General features: G+C 40.7%; 1 protein-coding gene across 4 annotated transcripts in view; it reads right to left on the reverse strand.

The window, feature by feature from the left end:
• tnksa (tankyrase, TRF1-interacting ankyrin-related ADP-ribose polymerase a) overlaps window positions 1–15,878 on the reverse strand; it is a 95,690-nt gene that overhangs the window by 49,252 nt on the left and 30,560 nt on the right. For 3 of the 4 annotated variants that reach the window (XM_065965356.1, XM_065965355.1, XM_065965354.1), the window contains 2 exons: window positions 15,033–15,069; window positions 11,502–11,577 (listed from right to left, as the gene is read on the reverse strand). In XM_065965356.1, the coding sequence (XP_065821428.1) occupies window positions 11,502–11,577; window positions 15,033–15,069 (113 nt within the window). Of the gene's footprint in view, window positions 1–11,501; window positions 11,578–15,032; window positions 15,070–15,300; window positions 15,618–15,878 lie in introns of those variants that run through there. The other variant, XM_065965357.1, reaches the window with a different exon arrangement.

A 15,878-nucleotide genomic window follows, 5' to 3' on the forward strand; every position in this document is an offset into this window, starting at 1 on the left:
CAGCTACCGTCTATCAACATTTAAGACACACATTTCTTTTTTTTAAAGTTAAGTGTTTGACGAGTTAAACCTAATAATAAGTCAGATGTAGGTAGCTTCTTGGCTTTTGGTTCCTTCGACTGTTGGTTCTCCCATCCATAGAGTTCTCTGAGAGCTGATGAAATATATTGGCCAAAAGTGAAAAACCTAGCAGAGCGTATTTCACAAAGATGCAATCAACACTCACACTGGCAGACTGAAAGTGAACAATAGCAAACGAAAAAAAAAAAAAAAAAAAAAACACTCTGTTGTATTTTAATCACCTAAAAGCCTTTCTGGGAGGATGGAGGGGAAGAGAGGGAGGGAAGGAGGGAATATAGGAAGATAAATAAGAAAGCAGGAAGCATAGAGCGATGCAGAGGACATGTTCTAGCAAAATGGAAAATACTAATCTGTCTTTCTGACTTCCCTTGGATGCTTTTATCTGTTTTTTTTATGCATCCCCTTTCCTCTTCAAAGAAAATGAATGCATCTGAATGGAAGCTGCAACGTGTTGCAAAATACTCCCTCCAAATGAGAAAGTTCCTTCAATTTGGCTTCTTCTTTTTTTTCATAAAAATACAAGCATCCTGAACACAGCATGGATAGAGTCAGACTGTGAGAAACATCAAACCCACATTTGGAATATTCACAACAATCAAAACATGCGGGGTGAGCAATCTGCTGCTGTGTTAAGTTTCTTTCTTTTCTTATGGCTTTCCGTTTTTCTTTAACCTCTCTTACATCCCCTCTCTCTATGACTATGTCTTCCTGTTCTTTTCCCCAGCCTGTCAAGCTGTTCCCATGACAACGGTGACTGCTAGCTGTCAGCAGTTGCCATAGCGATGAGACATGATCTATGTGCAAGGGTGAACCGCCACATTTGGACCATTTTGTTTGGTGTCTTTTGCATGAGTGACTGCGTGAGGCTCCCACGGCGTTCCTTTGCTCTGCCCCACAGGACCCGATCATTTAAAATGAGTCATATCAATCTGTTTATTGGATGGTCTTATTTCAACAACAACCATACTGCACTGCATACAACACTGGCCTAACAAAGACTTTCCTAAGACAAATATTATTATCTGCCCCTACAGTGAGATAATTCAATTACACATGTGCGCGTTTAGTATCTATCTAGTTCCACATATTCATATTTTCACATGTTGGCCCTCAATGACGGTCAAATGTAATTCCCAAACTACAATGCAGCCACACACCACTAGCTAGGGCTGTAGCCATAGACTAGCTTTAGCTCCCGTTAATGGGCCTGCTCTCCCCGCTCTACTACCCGGATGTGAACAAGCGCGAGTGCACGGTGAGAATCTTGTGTTTTGTTTCAAGTTAAAATTGGCAACTCGACCTGAGACCATGCAAAATCAAATTTAGCTCAGGCATGTGGACGTCGACCTGCTGTGTGCGTTAGCAGCGCTGCTAACCAGCCACATTCTGCAAACTAAATCACAGTCCCACATTCCCGGAAACATTTTTGAAAATATCTGCCCAATTTTGACTGTTTTCTGTGTTTTCGCCTTGTGTGTTAGTCTGACATTAGTCGCCTAGTAAACATACCTATATCGAACTTAAAAGCAACAAGTTTCAGAATGACAGAGTCTATGAAATCCTTATAGGAACATTTAATTGTTAACACAGTAACACAATTGACTTACTATTCAAGTTTCAGCAATAAAAACCGAAGGAGCACGTAAGAAAAGTGAGGTTAATAATCTCAAACTTGAATGTGTGGAAAGTAGAGGTGCAGCAGTGTAATCTGTAGTATCGGTGTGAGCATCAATCAGCAAATGAGGCAGTTCCTTAGAAGACAAGCTTTCTGTCTGACAACATGCACCTTGGGGTAATAAACAGTCTTCTGGTGTAAAGATGTTTTTCAATCAATCAGCAACATGACGTAAATAAAAAATTAAAAAAAAACACACACAGTGGATTCTACAAACACATTCATCTAATTGTAATATGTCACTGTGTGTATTTCAAGTCTCCCCCTTAAAGAGCTATCTTCTGAGCTAAAACCACAGTATACCTTCCACAAGGTGCAAGGCTCTTGCTGCTGGCTCAGACTTATAAGTAATTAAATAATGTCCCCCCCCCCCCCCCCCCCCCCCCCCTCCCCCTCGATCTAGCAACTTCTAAATGCATTGATTTGGTACAACACTGTTCACAGAACCAGACAAACACAATTAAAGACAGATTCAGTCAATCTGATACTGGTTAGAAACAGACAGGTAGTATGAAATGTCAAATAAATGTGAGCTTTAGTCAGTCAACGCAATTCCAAAGAGATTGGACTAAAAACTAAAAACTATTGGAGTGCAGGAGAAAGCCCTCAGTCTCATAATTTGATGTCAAAATATAATACTTGGTGGAACCTCTCTTTAATTTGTGTTTGACTGTGTGCCGCCGACTTAGTATTCAAGTCCAGGCTGCTTATCAGCAGGTAGACACACTAACAAGATGAGTAGTGTCAGATGGCTGGATCAATAAACATATTAGCAAATCTGTATGCTATTCCTCTGACTGACTGACACACACACACACACACACACACACACACACACACACACACACACACACACACACACACACACACACACACACACACACACACACACACACACACACACACACACACACACACACACACACACACACACACACACACACACACACACACACACACACACACACACACACCAACAGCTCAGCTCAGCCAACAAGCTTGGGAGATAAATAACTTACAGCAAGTCCTCTCATCTTTTGCTCTCGCTGCACCCTCACACAGTCAGGCACACAGAAACACACACGCTGATATCTCAGCCATCACCTGTCAATCTGCTCCACCTCTCAGCTACAAACACAGAGTCTTTTGAGTTTTCCAACGAGTCGAGAACGCTGTGGAAAGTTTAAAGCTCAGTAGTTCAGAAAGTTAGTTCTGAGCACGCTCCTGGAAAGCAACAGAAAGTGTCCTTCTAGCTTTCAATCCATGACAGATACGCCGGCTTTACATTCGGGAAGAATCTACTGTCAGGTTCTGTTTAGTTGCAAACCTTATATGACAAAGGTTAGTTTGTATTCCTAAGGGAAAGGATGAAAAGCTCTTTTAACCCAATTAACAAAACTTCTAGCCTTACTAATACCACTGTAGATTTTATGTAGAATGACAGTTCCACTAAGAGGTATTTAGACTTGGAGTAAGAGCTTCTTACCTCAAGGATCCATTCTGGGTCCCTACTCACTCTCATTTTGCATGTATGTCTTTTTCAAACATGTATTCAAAGGCCTTTTATTGTCCTTTTCTGACACTTAAAAGCAATTAATAAACCATTTAGGGTAAAATGCAACACTGGTGAGTCTTTGATTGTACAATCGTCACCAGAACCAAAATGTAATGAGAGAAAACGCTAAACTTTGCAAAATAGATTGTTTCCTCAAAAAAGAAAAATATCGGCACAAAGTAACACTGGTATGATTAAAGTTGGGGAAAGATCTTAGAATAATAGAAGCTTGACAAGATGGTCGAAAACATTGTCGACTCGCCGCCAGCTTGCATCAAACCAGGAGGTTAAATTTGTCTCTGACAGAAGTTTATTAACTTTTTCCTTCCTCTATTTGTCATCTGCCACCAGAAGAGTTGAACAATGCCAATAGATGTGTTTCCTATTTGTTACAAAGGAGCAGAAGACTAATCTCTCTCATAGACAGGACTTCAGGTTGAATTGAAACACAGGCTGACTCAGTTGTGAAAAATCACCTGTCAAGAAGCCTTTAGTCAGATCTACGACCTTGTACATGTTCCCTTTGTAAACATGAAAACATTGGTAGTTGAGACACCAGCCGTGACAGAGCTGCCTCTGATTTACAAACTCATCTGGACAACAGAGGAGACCGGTGGATGCTTAATATTCAATGAGAGTTTAAAGGCAACATTTGTATAAAATGATGTCAGAATGAAAATAAAAAAACCTCTGATTGAAAAGTAAAAGTGAACAAAATAGCAGAGCCCACATGGTTTATTAATAGAGTGATTAATCATCAGCAGATTTTAATTTACTGCTACTTCAAGTATTTATTGTTTCCTTTTGATTGGTTCATCTCTGTGTGTAAATTAAATCTGTGAATCTGATTGGAGGTTAAGGACCTCTTTAGTTTGTTATTAGTAGGTTCATCTGGATCGTTGGTGTGTGCTGCTGTTGGCCTCCTCCACTCCAACTATTAAATATCAGCCTAACGTCTATAATCATCATTAGAAATGTTAATGCGAATCTAATAGTTGCTCGACTTCATCCTCCATAATTACCAATATCAGTCCTCCCAATTCCATTGTCATTATAGCTGCTGATGTTAATCCTATAGACTGATCAGGCAATAGCCTAATACGTAGCTGTTACTTCTAATACTTTCAACATTATTACTGACATCGCAGCTATACATCTATCTTATTCATTGTTGTTGTTGTTGTTGTTGTTGTTGTTATAGTTGCCTTGTTTGTCTCTCTCAGTCTCTTTCTTTATGCATCCCCCTCTATTCACTCTCAACCAACACAGTTTTGTCAGATGGCTGTTCAACATGAGTCTGGTTCTGTTTGAGGTTTCTGCCTCTTAAAGGAAGTTGTTCCTTGCCACTGTCACTTTGCTAGATGTTGCTTAGTGCTGTGCGCATGATGGATTAATGTTGGGTCTTTGTAGATAATAAAACAAACAATCAAGGTCAAGACTTGCTCTGTTTGGAAAGTCTCTTGAGATAACACTAACATTTGTTATGAATTGGTATTATACAAATAAAGATTGATTAATTATCTTTCTTAGAAATCTTGATTTATTTACTCAGATTGTTGTTCTGTTTTTTAATCTCCTGTGAGACTGTGCAGTTAACACTACAGCTAATCTTAACAAGGTATATATAGAACTAGCTTAGAAAGATGTAATTCCCCTTTGTCCTTAAACATTCCTTTTTATAAGAAGTCGTTTTACGGTTTAAAATACACACCATATTCTATTCCTGAATAGTTAACTGGTGGAGATGGCTGTTTTTCACCAGATAGGGATGATAAACACAGCCTGTCAGCATGGTGCTCTCAGCAGGATAAGCTCCCATAATCAACATTTAAACAAGACTTCAATGAAAGTCCTTTCTCTTCTCTTCCCTCTCTTCCTCTCTCTCTCTCTGATTCTGGATCTCGGTCTTGCTCCTCAGCTGTCTGTTCCTTTGATGTCGGCGCCAGCTAGGACGCAAGTGGGTGCAATGCTTCTCTTACGAGATTCAGATCCAAAATTCATAATATTCGGAAACAAATGCGAGCACACATTCTCAAACGACAGAGCTCAAAAGTGTCCAAAGCATGACATGTTCTCCCTTTAAAAATAACAGAATATCCATTAGGGCCTTCAGACAGTCAGGCAAGCTGAAGCACGCAAGAGAGGCGAGTAAAATAATTCAAAAAGATGGAGATTAAATATGTGTGTGTTCAGTGGGTAGTCAGAGAGCAGTGGCTTTTTTTTCCCTGAGGAAGCAATGTCTGCAGGACTGTGTGTGTGTGTGTGTGTGTGTGTGTGTGTGTGTGTGTGTGTGTGTGTGTGTAGGAGTCAGCGGCAGGTTTCTGTACAGTCAGCTTGATAACGCTCTCCACTCAGCTGTGTTAATAATATCCCCTCCTCTGATGGGCCCTCAATCACACACACACACACACACACACACACACACACACACACACACACACACACACACACACACACACACACACACACACACACACACACACACACACACACACACACACACACACACACACACACACACACACACACACACACACACACACACACACACGAGGTGGCTGTTTAAAAAGCTATTGTCTTTCCTATAGCGCAGTGTAAAGGGAACACAAGGCTCTTATTAGAATTGCTAGAATTAGAGCTAGTAAGACAAACACTTAACCTATAAAGGGAACTACACACTACATGTTCAACATTACACCCTCGTGACCGATGAACATTTTGTTCCAGAGACATGGGCTGCAGTATGCTGCGTATGCTCTGTTGAAAACTAAGGGAAGGATTCTTACTTGGGGGGAAAAAAAAGCATTTCTTAATGGACCTGACTGTGTGAATGTGGCCGTTATTATTGTGGAACAGGAAAGCTCTTCACACTAAGATTACAGCACACTTTCAAATGTCAATATCTGTTTTAACAGTGAGATTTGTCCTCATGTCGAACTGAATGGCTCGTCCAAAACCAAGGGAAAATGGACCAAAACTACACAATCGTCAAGTTTGTCCATGCACGTTTCGCCATTTAGTATCTCTCTCATCCATCTTGTTTCCCTTCCCTTCATCCCTCTCTCTTTATCTGTATATAGGCTGCGTACAAGCAGCGCTTTTTTCATTCCCCCAAGAGGCGACTGCAATCAACATTTATGCTCCTGATCTGTGTGTTTGCATGTGAGTGTGAGGTTGAAGAGAGGAGATGGAGAGCCTGTGCCACTTCTAATTAAAATTAAACAGAGAAGAAGAAGAAGGAGGAAAGGGGGAGGGGGTGAGGACAGAGAGACATGGAGCTCCTGTTTGCTTTGAGAAATGCATCATTATGCATCATTATTATCAATCATAAGGATCCCGACACGGTCTGTTTTTTTCCACGATTATAAGTAGTGTCCTTGTAATGATTTGTGTGTTTTTCTCAGTCAGGCTTGTGTATGTGTGCATGACTGTGTGTGTGGGTGTGTGTGTTGTCTGAGTTTTGCTCTATGTGTCAGCCGACTGAGAAGCATTTCTGTGCAGGTTTAAAAAAGTATTATTAAGAAAATGTTCCTGCATTACACCATTATTTGTTATTCAATGAATCACTATGTTTTAAGATATATCAGTTGTAGTTAATATACTTGAATCTATTTCCTGTTAATCATCATACATAATCCCTGTGATGTCAATGACGATTAATACTGAGAAACGTTTGTTTATTTATTGCACTTCGATTTTGTGTCAATATCCCATAATACCGATACCAAAAAATAAAAAAATATATATATCATTATTGTTTTTGTTGGTATTATGGTCAGGGCTAAACAAAGCTGTAGTAAACCAGGCACTGCATTGCATTGTGCTGGCTTCACAGACAAATAGGCAGCAGCAACAACTGTAAGGTTTTCAAATTAAAGGTTTTAAATTGAAGTGCACAAATGGTAGTTTTGATCACTTTGAAGGCGATGTTCCATCTTGTCAGAACGGGTTAGGGTTACACTTGATGCAGACAAATTGTGGGTACTTGCAGTTTAGGGTTAGGGTAAGGTTAGGTTTGAATGTCTACAAAGCAAGACTGTGCTAGTTGAGAATGCTCAAAGTGTCCAACAATCTTTGATCGGTGACGTGGATCGGCGTCGTCAGTCAGATATCCGATATGAAGATTACGTCAATATTGGACCCGATTTTCGATATTAGATCGGCTCTGTCCCATCTCTACCTTTCTTCAGCTTATCAGTTGGCGTCTAATGTTTGGATATTTTTGCGTCTCTGATGTGTTGATTATTAAATCAATCTGAAAAATATATATCTAAGAGCATTTTTTTGATTGCGAATCACAAAATACATGTACTTACATAATTCATATTTTTTTCATTTTCTGTCTGTATTTCCTTTCGTGTATTCTGTCAAAAGCCAAAAAAAAAAAAAAAAAAAAAGGAAAGGGGCTCTGACTTCATCAAATGTTTATAGCTCATACTTAAAATTCACTCAATAATTTCTGTTAGCAGTGGGAATGTAAATCCCCAATACTCCATTAAATTACCCTAAGACCATAACAAGGATAAAACTGCACGGGCGTGAAAATATATTCCATCTACTGTGCATGGCCGCTTCCAGTCTGGGCAATTAAAGTGTATTACCAATACAGAATGTGCAAGAGGGGTCAATCCAGAATATGTCTGAGTGCAGCTTTTCTATTCTGGACACGGTTGCATTCATCTACTTATGAACCATTAAATTTCAACGCTTCTCAATGATCTCTTGAGTTTGTCCCCAGCGTCTCCGAAGAATTTTCAAATTACACGGTTTTCCCCCGGGCTATCCCATCCCCAGCAGGCCACCTGCACAGATAATAACCAGAGGATGTTCTCTCACAATTACGGGTACACGCTGGTGATATGATGGATATACGCCGCAGCTGAGCATCATCAACAACACTGAAGTACACATAATTATAGCAAAGAGCCTCCTCAAGGCTGTTAAAGCATTTACACGACAGCTACCAAGAGTACAGAGCAAAAAAGCTCCGAATGTCACGGCAGTTGCCATGGCAACCCATAAAAAACAGTTTGCTTTGCTTTTGCGACCAATAAATTAACGCAACCCCTGTTTTCTGACCAATCAGATCACTAAAAATAATGCATCTCTCTATGAATGGTTGCTAGAAGAAACCCTTAACTTTAGACTCTGCACTTAAAAAACAAAACAAAAAGGTAGAGGCATATTTAATGCAACAATGGTTCAACTTCTCTAATAGAGAGTTTTTAGTACAACATAATAATCTCAATGTTGTTTCTCTTAGGTCCCTGAGAGGAACAATATTACGAGACGCCATTAAAAACTCTGGAAGACCCCGATCTGGTTCAGCTGATTGCCCATGCGGAGTGGACTTTCAATCTCACTCAGCTTAGAGTCAGCACGAGAAGTCTTTAATTCTGCCTGGTTGGAAAACAGTGATATGGTGGACCACAGGGAGTGCTTCAACTGAAGCAAGCTACCCCAAAAACAAACAAAAAAAAAAAAATAGTTGTTGTTTTTTTTCCCTCATAGTTATTCATCCGGGGGAGAAATCATCCACAAGCCAGACGGACCGCTGTGACAAAGCAGAGCTCAACATTAGGCTCAGGACTCCCTGAGGAGACATGAGGAGACGCTGTGGTCACAAAATCATTTCTGTTTAGTGAACATACAGCCTTATCCTCCTTTGGCCAATGTACTTTTTAGAGTTGCCTGGCTGGCATTTCATTTAGTAGTGAGTCCAGCATTTCTTCCAAGTCCCAACCTACACTCTGCAATCTATCAGCAGCTGAACTTGCTCCCTAGTGTGACATTCGCTGACTGTTAAACTCCAAACTAATTTTTGGATCTAGCAAAGTAAGCAGAAACTTACAGCTTATAATTACAGCTACAGATTTTACACTCTGTTCACAACATAAAGGTGAGCAGTTTCAGAAACTCAGAGGAACTGTAAACTGGGTTTGGCTTCGTTCGTCACAGCCACACACACACACACACACACACACACACACCCCCGGAATTAAATCCACACTTGGTTGGCTTTTAATTAAGCAGGCTTTCCTTGTCCAAGCATGGGTGTATTAAGAGGACTGGAAAACAAGATGGCGACTCAGTGACAGCAACCCATACTTGAAGTTGCTCAGGCCTTCCACAATGCTACAGCTTGCATGCATAAACAACATGAGAAATATTTACAGATGCAACTTTTTGCACTCACATGACAACCTCTTCTGTCTTCCTTCTCCCTTTCTAGTGTTTTTACAAACTAAAAATAATAAATACACTGGGACTGGGAGTCTTTGGGTGTCTCACGATTCAATTCGATTTCGATTCACAATTCGATTCAGAACGATTCTGGATTCTGGATTCATGGATTCAAAGTCTATTTTTACATGAGTGCATACTTCAGGATCTACTCCAGTCATCTGTGAGACTGGCTGACTTTCTTGTTGGTCTTTTGGCATTCTACTGAGTTAAGGAGCTAGTCTTAGCACTTACCAGGGAGTGACTGACAAGCCAAAAAAATACTAATAATACGTCAAAAAATTATCAATTTTTGAAAATTGTGAATCAATTTTTAATCTTAGAAGAGAAGAGTCTCGATTTTTCCATAAATAAATTTGTTTGCCCACCTCTAATACACACATACCTATGATTCACAATTCTACCTCCAGTAGACCTGTAGAGACGCTCTGACACACTTTGCTTCTGCTCGTATGTATTTGCATGAAATCCAACACAATGCTCCCTCCACATTATTTACTGCCATACTAATCTGGTGTATATATGTATAATTTCCAAATACCATGTGCTACTTTCTCCCATTTTGCTACATTAATCATTTAAAGTAACTCTTTATCAATCTCCTTCTTCTTGCCTCTCTCCTCCCGCCTGTTCTTTGCGGCTTTTAGGAATGTATTAGAAGCAAACATGTCAAAGATTGTATACATACCTGTATTTCTTATTTGTGTCTATTTCTCTCTATATCTCATGTTGTAAACTTGGATTTTACATATCATTGACATTTTGTATATTTCTTACTTGTATTCACATCTCCTGTAGTTCTTCAATCAATCAATCTTTTCAATTCATGAAAAATGTCATCTAAAGACACTTCACAAAAAGAGCAGGTCCAGACTGTGCTCTTTGTTGTTTTATTCTTCATGCTTCTGTTAAAGAGCAACTGCAAGGCACAAATCTCCCCCCCCCCCCAAGGAGATGAATAAAGTATATCTGATTCACTTCTTTTGTGAGTACTGTGTATGAGAATACTTTAGGGCCAGTCTGACCTGCATCCACTCTGCTGCCACTGTGCCTTACTGACACACAGAGGAGTCTGGGTAAGCAGCAGTTTTTCTTTATTATGTGTGTTAAGGGTCCATGTTCAACAGAGCTTCAGAAACCTCTGCGCCAAAATAACCGGCTGACTGTGTAAGCTCCCCTTGCCTCATTTCCTGTGTTAAACTCTTCCAGGGGGGTGGAGGTAAGACCCCAGAATCAGGGGTAGAGCTTTCTTATAGTTCCTTCAAAGTTAAAGCCTAACTCCCTGCACTCACTGGGAAGTGTTTACTATGAAGCATCTGCACAAACAGTCACTGAACATGCAGGCTTTTCAACTCCTGCCTGCTCCTCTGATAATAAATCACACCTGCACTACAACACCTGCCAACATAATACCTGCCAACACAAATAAAAAAATACAACAAATCTAAACAGATCCAGCTTTTTGAGAAAACCAAAAATTCAGATGTATCATTTGCTGCGATCAGGTTTTTGGTACAAATAGAACAGAAAATAGGTTGTCCTTGGTTGTGACAATTTTTTTTACGTGTTGCTATGCACTGTTCCAACTCAGCGGGTTACTCACTGAGGGGTCAGTGTCTCCATCGATTCATTTTAATGACTGACAGCCAAGAAAGGCTGCTAATGGCTGGCAGGGAGTGCATGGATTATTTGATACAACCGAATGCCAGAGCTGCCAATTACAACTTTGTTATACTCTGCAGGTTAAAAATATATATGTTAAGATCCAGTTTGTTGGTTTTAGTAACCATAATTATTTCCCGGGAGGCAGTCATATAGAAAATACAGGTGATGAGCTTGTTACTGTATTACTGTGTGTGTGTGTGTGTGTGTGTGTGTGTGTGTGTGTGTGTGTGTGTGTGTGTGTGTGTGTGTGTGTGTGTGCGTGTGCGTGTGTGTTGCTCTTACTTTGCGGCCATCGCTTGCATGGCAGTTGACGTTGAGCGGGGTAAGCAGGGCCATTAGCTTCTCCTCGTTCCCACTCCTGAGAATGTACACATGCAAAAACACATATTAGATAGAAAACCTCCAACACCGTAGAGGATTAGCACTGTGCCTCAGCAGGAGAGTGAGGGGGAGAAAATGAGGGCGAATGAGATTAGAAGCTTGGAGGGAAGAGAGAGAAATTTCATCAAAGAAGAAAAATAACAGAAATGGATTGAAAGGTTGTGTGTGTTTTTCTTGTAAACCTGACTACAGGTTACAAATCTGCAGAATATTAAGTGTAGCTACGGAAGAGTTGTGCTTTTGTTAGTGTTGTTGGGGTGTGTTTCTTGGTTCCTCACATTTCTGCCATCGCTTTGGGTGACCACCGGAAAAGCGTTGCCAAGGCATCATCCCTGTGACAGTCGTAAATGAAGAAACTATCAACGCAAGATGCCGAGGATTATTCTTGTTGCCCTCCTCTCCTTCTCTCTCTTTTTTTTAATACTTTTGTTGTTCTGGTATGGGCTTCTCCTTCCTTCTCTTAATTCTTCAATTTTTCACTCTCCGTCCACAAAAAAACATCCTCATCGCTCTGCTTTTCTCCAACTGCAATTCTGCGATCTTCCTTTGCTTTTAACCCTTTCCCCCTCATTAGATCGTTACATTTGCCGCCCTCTCCTTATTAGGTGTCTCCTTCCCCTTACCTCCTCTAGTCAGCATCCCTTTTTTTTTTTAGTTATCCTTATCTTTATCCATCTTTTACTCAGCTAACATCTAAGTTTTGCTTCTCAAACAAAAGGCAGACTTTATTTCAAACAGCATGGTGTTGTATGGGTTTGTCTATTTTAGAGATGTCTGGAGAGCAGTATTGTTATCTTAAGAGCTGAAGCAAATCAAAAGAGAAAATCTAAATATTTAAAAGTACTTCATTATTTTGGGAAATATATTAATACACTCTCTTTACCAGAAGTAGTTTGATACTGATTTAATATCTAACTAAATCATTGAAAACAACATCAAGCAGACAGAGCCTGGCTCCACTTTTTACCCAGTTTTGAGTCTTAATGCTAAACCAATGGTCTCTAAACACCAAATTGATATCCAAGAGACAGACAGGACTATGGGTTTAAGTTCATCATCAGAATATAAAGTCATAAATATCAGCAATTAATTAAAGTGATACATGAATATATCAATGATTAAAATCCAAGAACACCAAACTAATTAGCCTGAAATGTCCTATTCTGATTATTTTAAAACGTTTGTACTATCAAACTAAGTCACTAGAAGGTGAACATTGTTTTGCATTTAGTGGCAAGGTTGATGTTGATATCAATATTTAGCTGAAAGGACAGTGAGTATATGGAATATTAAATATCTTAACATTCATGACGTTGACAAAAATATGCCTATAATGTTGTCAGAAGATCGAATGATGCGGATTTGAAGCAAAAATAAATTTCTTGCTTGGACAATTTAGCGTAATACTTGTAAAAATGTCTAAGAACACGATGTAAATGAATATCTAAAATGCATTTCAATGATGTGAAAGCTTTAAGCAACGCAAACATACCATTTACCAATAGTGATAGTGAATCAATCATTGGATTGAGATCAAGAGAAGACTCAGATCAACAAAGACTCTGGGCAGACTTGACTTACTTGTCAGCTTACAGGCAGCCTTAAAGGGACTTCATTGGTCTACTGTACAAGAATGTTTAACCCCACATTGAATTACAATGCATGGAGGGATTACTTTACTCTAGGAATATGTAGAACCATTTCACCAGTTGTACCTTTAATTATTCTATAACAGTATGCAAGGATGATATCTGGGCCACAAATGGTAAAAAAAAAACATGATATCCCATAAGCTGTGTGGGAGTTATTTGTCCAAACACAACACTAAAAAAAGATGTGACCAAAAAAAAAAAAAAGAGAAACCTTCTGAAAAAATGTCATTGGTGATGTGCCAGCCAGCGGCTCAGCTGTGATAGAAGCACACTGAGTTCACAGTTCACACTTAAACAGCCTGCTGACCCCATAATACACTGGGGTACTGCTATGCAAGGCCAGCTGCTTCCTAGTGTGTGTGTGTGTGTGTGTGTGTGCGTGTGTGTGTGTGTGTGTGTGTCCAGGAGAGGGAGGAAGGGAGAGAGGGGGTGAGAGAGAGATGGGAAGGGAGGCTGTTGAGGCATTGAGCACTCAGCCACCCACACACAATCCCAAAGAGAGCTATGCCATTTCCACATGCAAGAGACACACACACACACACACACACACACACACACACACACACACACACACACACACACACACACACACACACACACACACACACACACACACACACACACACACACACACACACACACACACACACACACACACACACACACACACACACACACACACACACACACACACACACACACACACACACACACACACACACACACACACACACACAAAAACATTGCCCACATGCATTGCCTGCAACCAAAACAAGCCTCAGAAAATGCATGCGTTCCTGGCCCACATGTTTTGAGCTCAGGATCTGAAGAAACACCTGTCTATTGCAAAGCATCAGAGTGTGTGTGTGTGTGTTTGAATTTCATTTTAATGATTTTTATTTCATTTCAACATATTTTCATATTTAACCTGTGATTGTGTTTGTGATTTTTAAATTGCCTACTTTAATGTTCCTTTTTTTCCTCTGTCATGGTGCTTCTGATGTCTTGTGTGAAGCCTTGTTGTTGAAATGTGCTTTATAGATAAACTTGCCTTGCCTTGCTTAGTGTGCGTTGGTAAAAGAGGGACGAATAAACAAGTCATAAACAAAGACTGGGAATATAGAGGCAAAATGAGAAGTTGGAAGGGAAATTGGGGGATATTTGATGAAATGGATGAAAGGAGAGAAAAAAAAAATGACAGCAAGACACAGCAATAAGAGGAGATGAGACGAGAGGAGGAATATTTTAAAAGGAAACGCGAGTAGAAAGACATAGTAGAACATAAAAGAAGACAACAAAAAAAACAAGGATATTAGATAGGACAAGACCGGAAATAAGGACCAAGGGAGGATGAAAGGAAGCATGAAAAGAAAGGAGAGGGTAAGAAACAACAACCGGAAACAGGAAACACAAGTGGACTAGAGAGGAGAGGAAATGGAATGCACACAGCAGGGGGGAAATAAAGGAAAGGGAGAAGAGGAAATGTGAAGAATTGTGGAAATTGATGACAGCAGATAAGGGAAGAGAGGAATGAAAAGGTGCGGGGAAAGGAAACAAACGGAAGAGGAGGGGTGGGGGGATGAAAGTAAGCGTGGCAACAAGAGGTGTGAGGAGGAAAAACTGAACAGGCTGAACAGGTGAACAAGGAAGAGGGAAAACAAACCAAGAGGGAAAACATTTAGAGATGCCACATAGTAGGAAAAACGGCACAATAAGGCAGGAAAAAAACGGGAGAAACAGATACACTGAAAACAAAGAGCATGCCGAGTGTGGTACTCACCTCGCCGCCTCCAGCAGCTCATCCTTCTTGTATTCACCTAGATGATTACAGAAGATCATGGTGTCAGACAGCTGGCCACTAACACACAGCGACCACATGCACACACACATGATCAAGCAGAGAGAACAACCACACAGACATGTGAAGACACAAACACACACACACACAGAGGAAGGATCTATCTACTGGAGGAAGACACCATCTCTCTTTCTATCTCTTCCCCCCCTCCTCCTCCTCTCTTTCTCTGGCTTTCTCACTCAGTGCGCACCCCTCTGGCTCCGGTTGCCGTGACGATGCGTTGCCGGCAGCGACCACAGCACGTTCATTGTTTGGCCGAGGAGCGGCAAACTGACGCGCGCTCTGCCTCTATCGGTCCGTGGGTCGGTCCATTCCTCCCTCCTTTGCCACGTTTGTCTCCCGTCTCTCGGCCGCCGCTCATTTTGCTAACCATCTTCGCTCATTCTCCATCATCCCTGTCTTCCTCTCTCTCTCTCTCTCTCTCTCTCTCTCTCTCACTGTCTCCCTGCTATATTTTCCAGTGGGCTCAGGAGGCGCAGTTACCATCAAAAAAACACAACAGAAATAAACAAACCCCTCCCCCTACATCCCTCACCCTCTCTCCAGCTCTCTCTCCCTCTCCCAGCCCTGCCCCCCTGCTACTACAGTCACAACACACACACCTTCCCATATGTGTCTCTTCTGGCTGGGAAACAGAGACAAGGGAGGGGGAGACAGTAGCTGCTCTCAGACATGTTATATGTAACCTTCTGTCTGATTAATCTCTCTGTTTAACTTGTGGCTTTTCCACTTCACACAGTCTGCCTTTAGGGGTGCACTATTTCAAAA

Source organism: Labrus bergylta, chromosome 17 (genome assembly GCF_963930695.1).
Source record: "Labrus bergylta chromosome 17, fLabBer1.1, whole genome shotgun sequence".
NCBI classification, from domain to species: domain Eukaryota; kingdom Metazoa; phylum Chordata; class Actinopteri; order Labriformes; family Labridae; genus Labrus; species Labrus bergylta.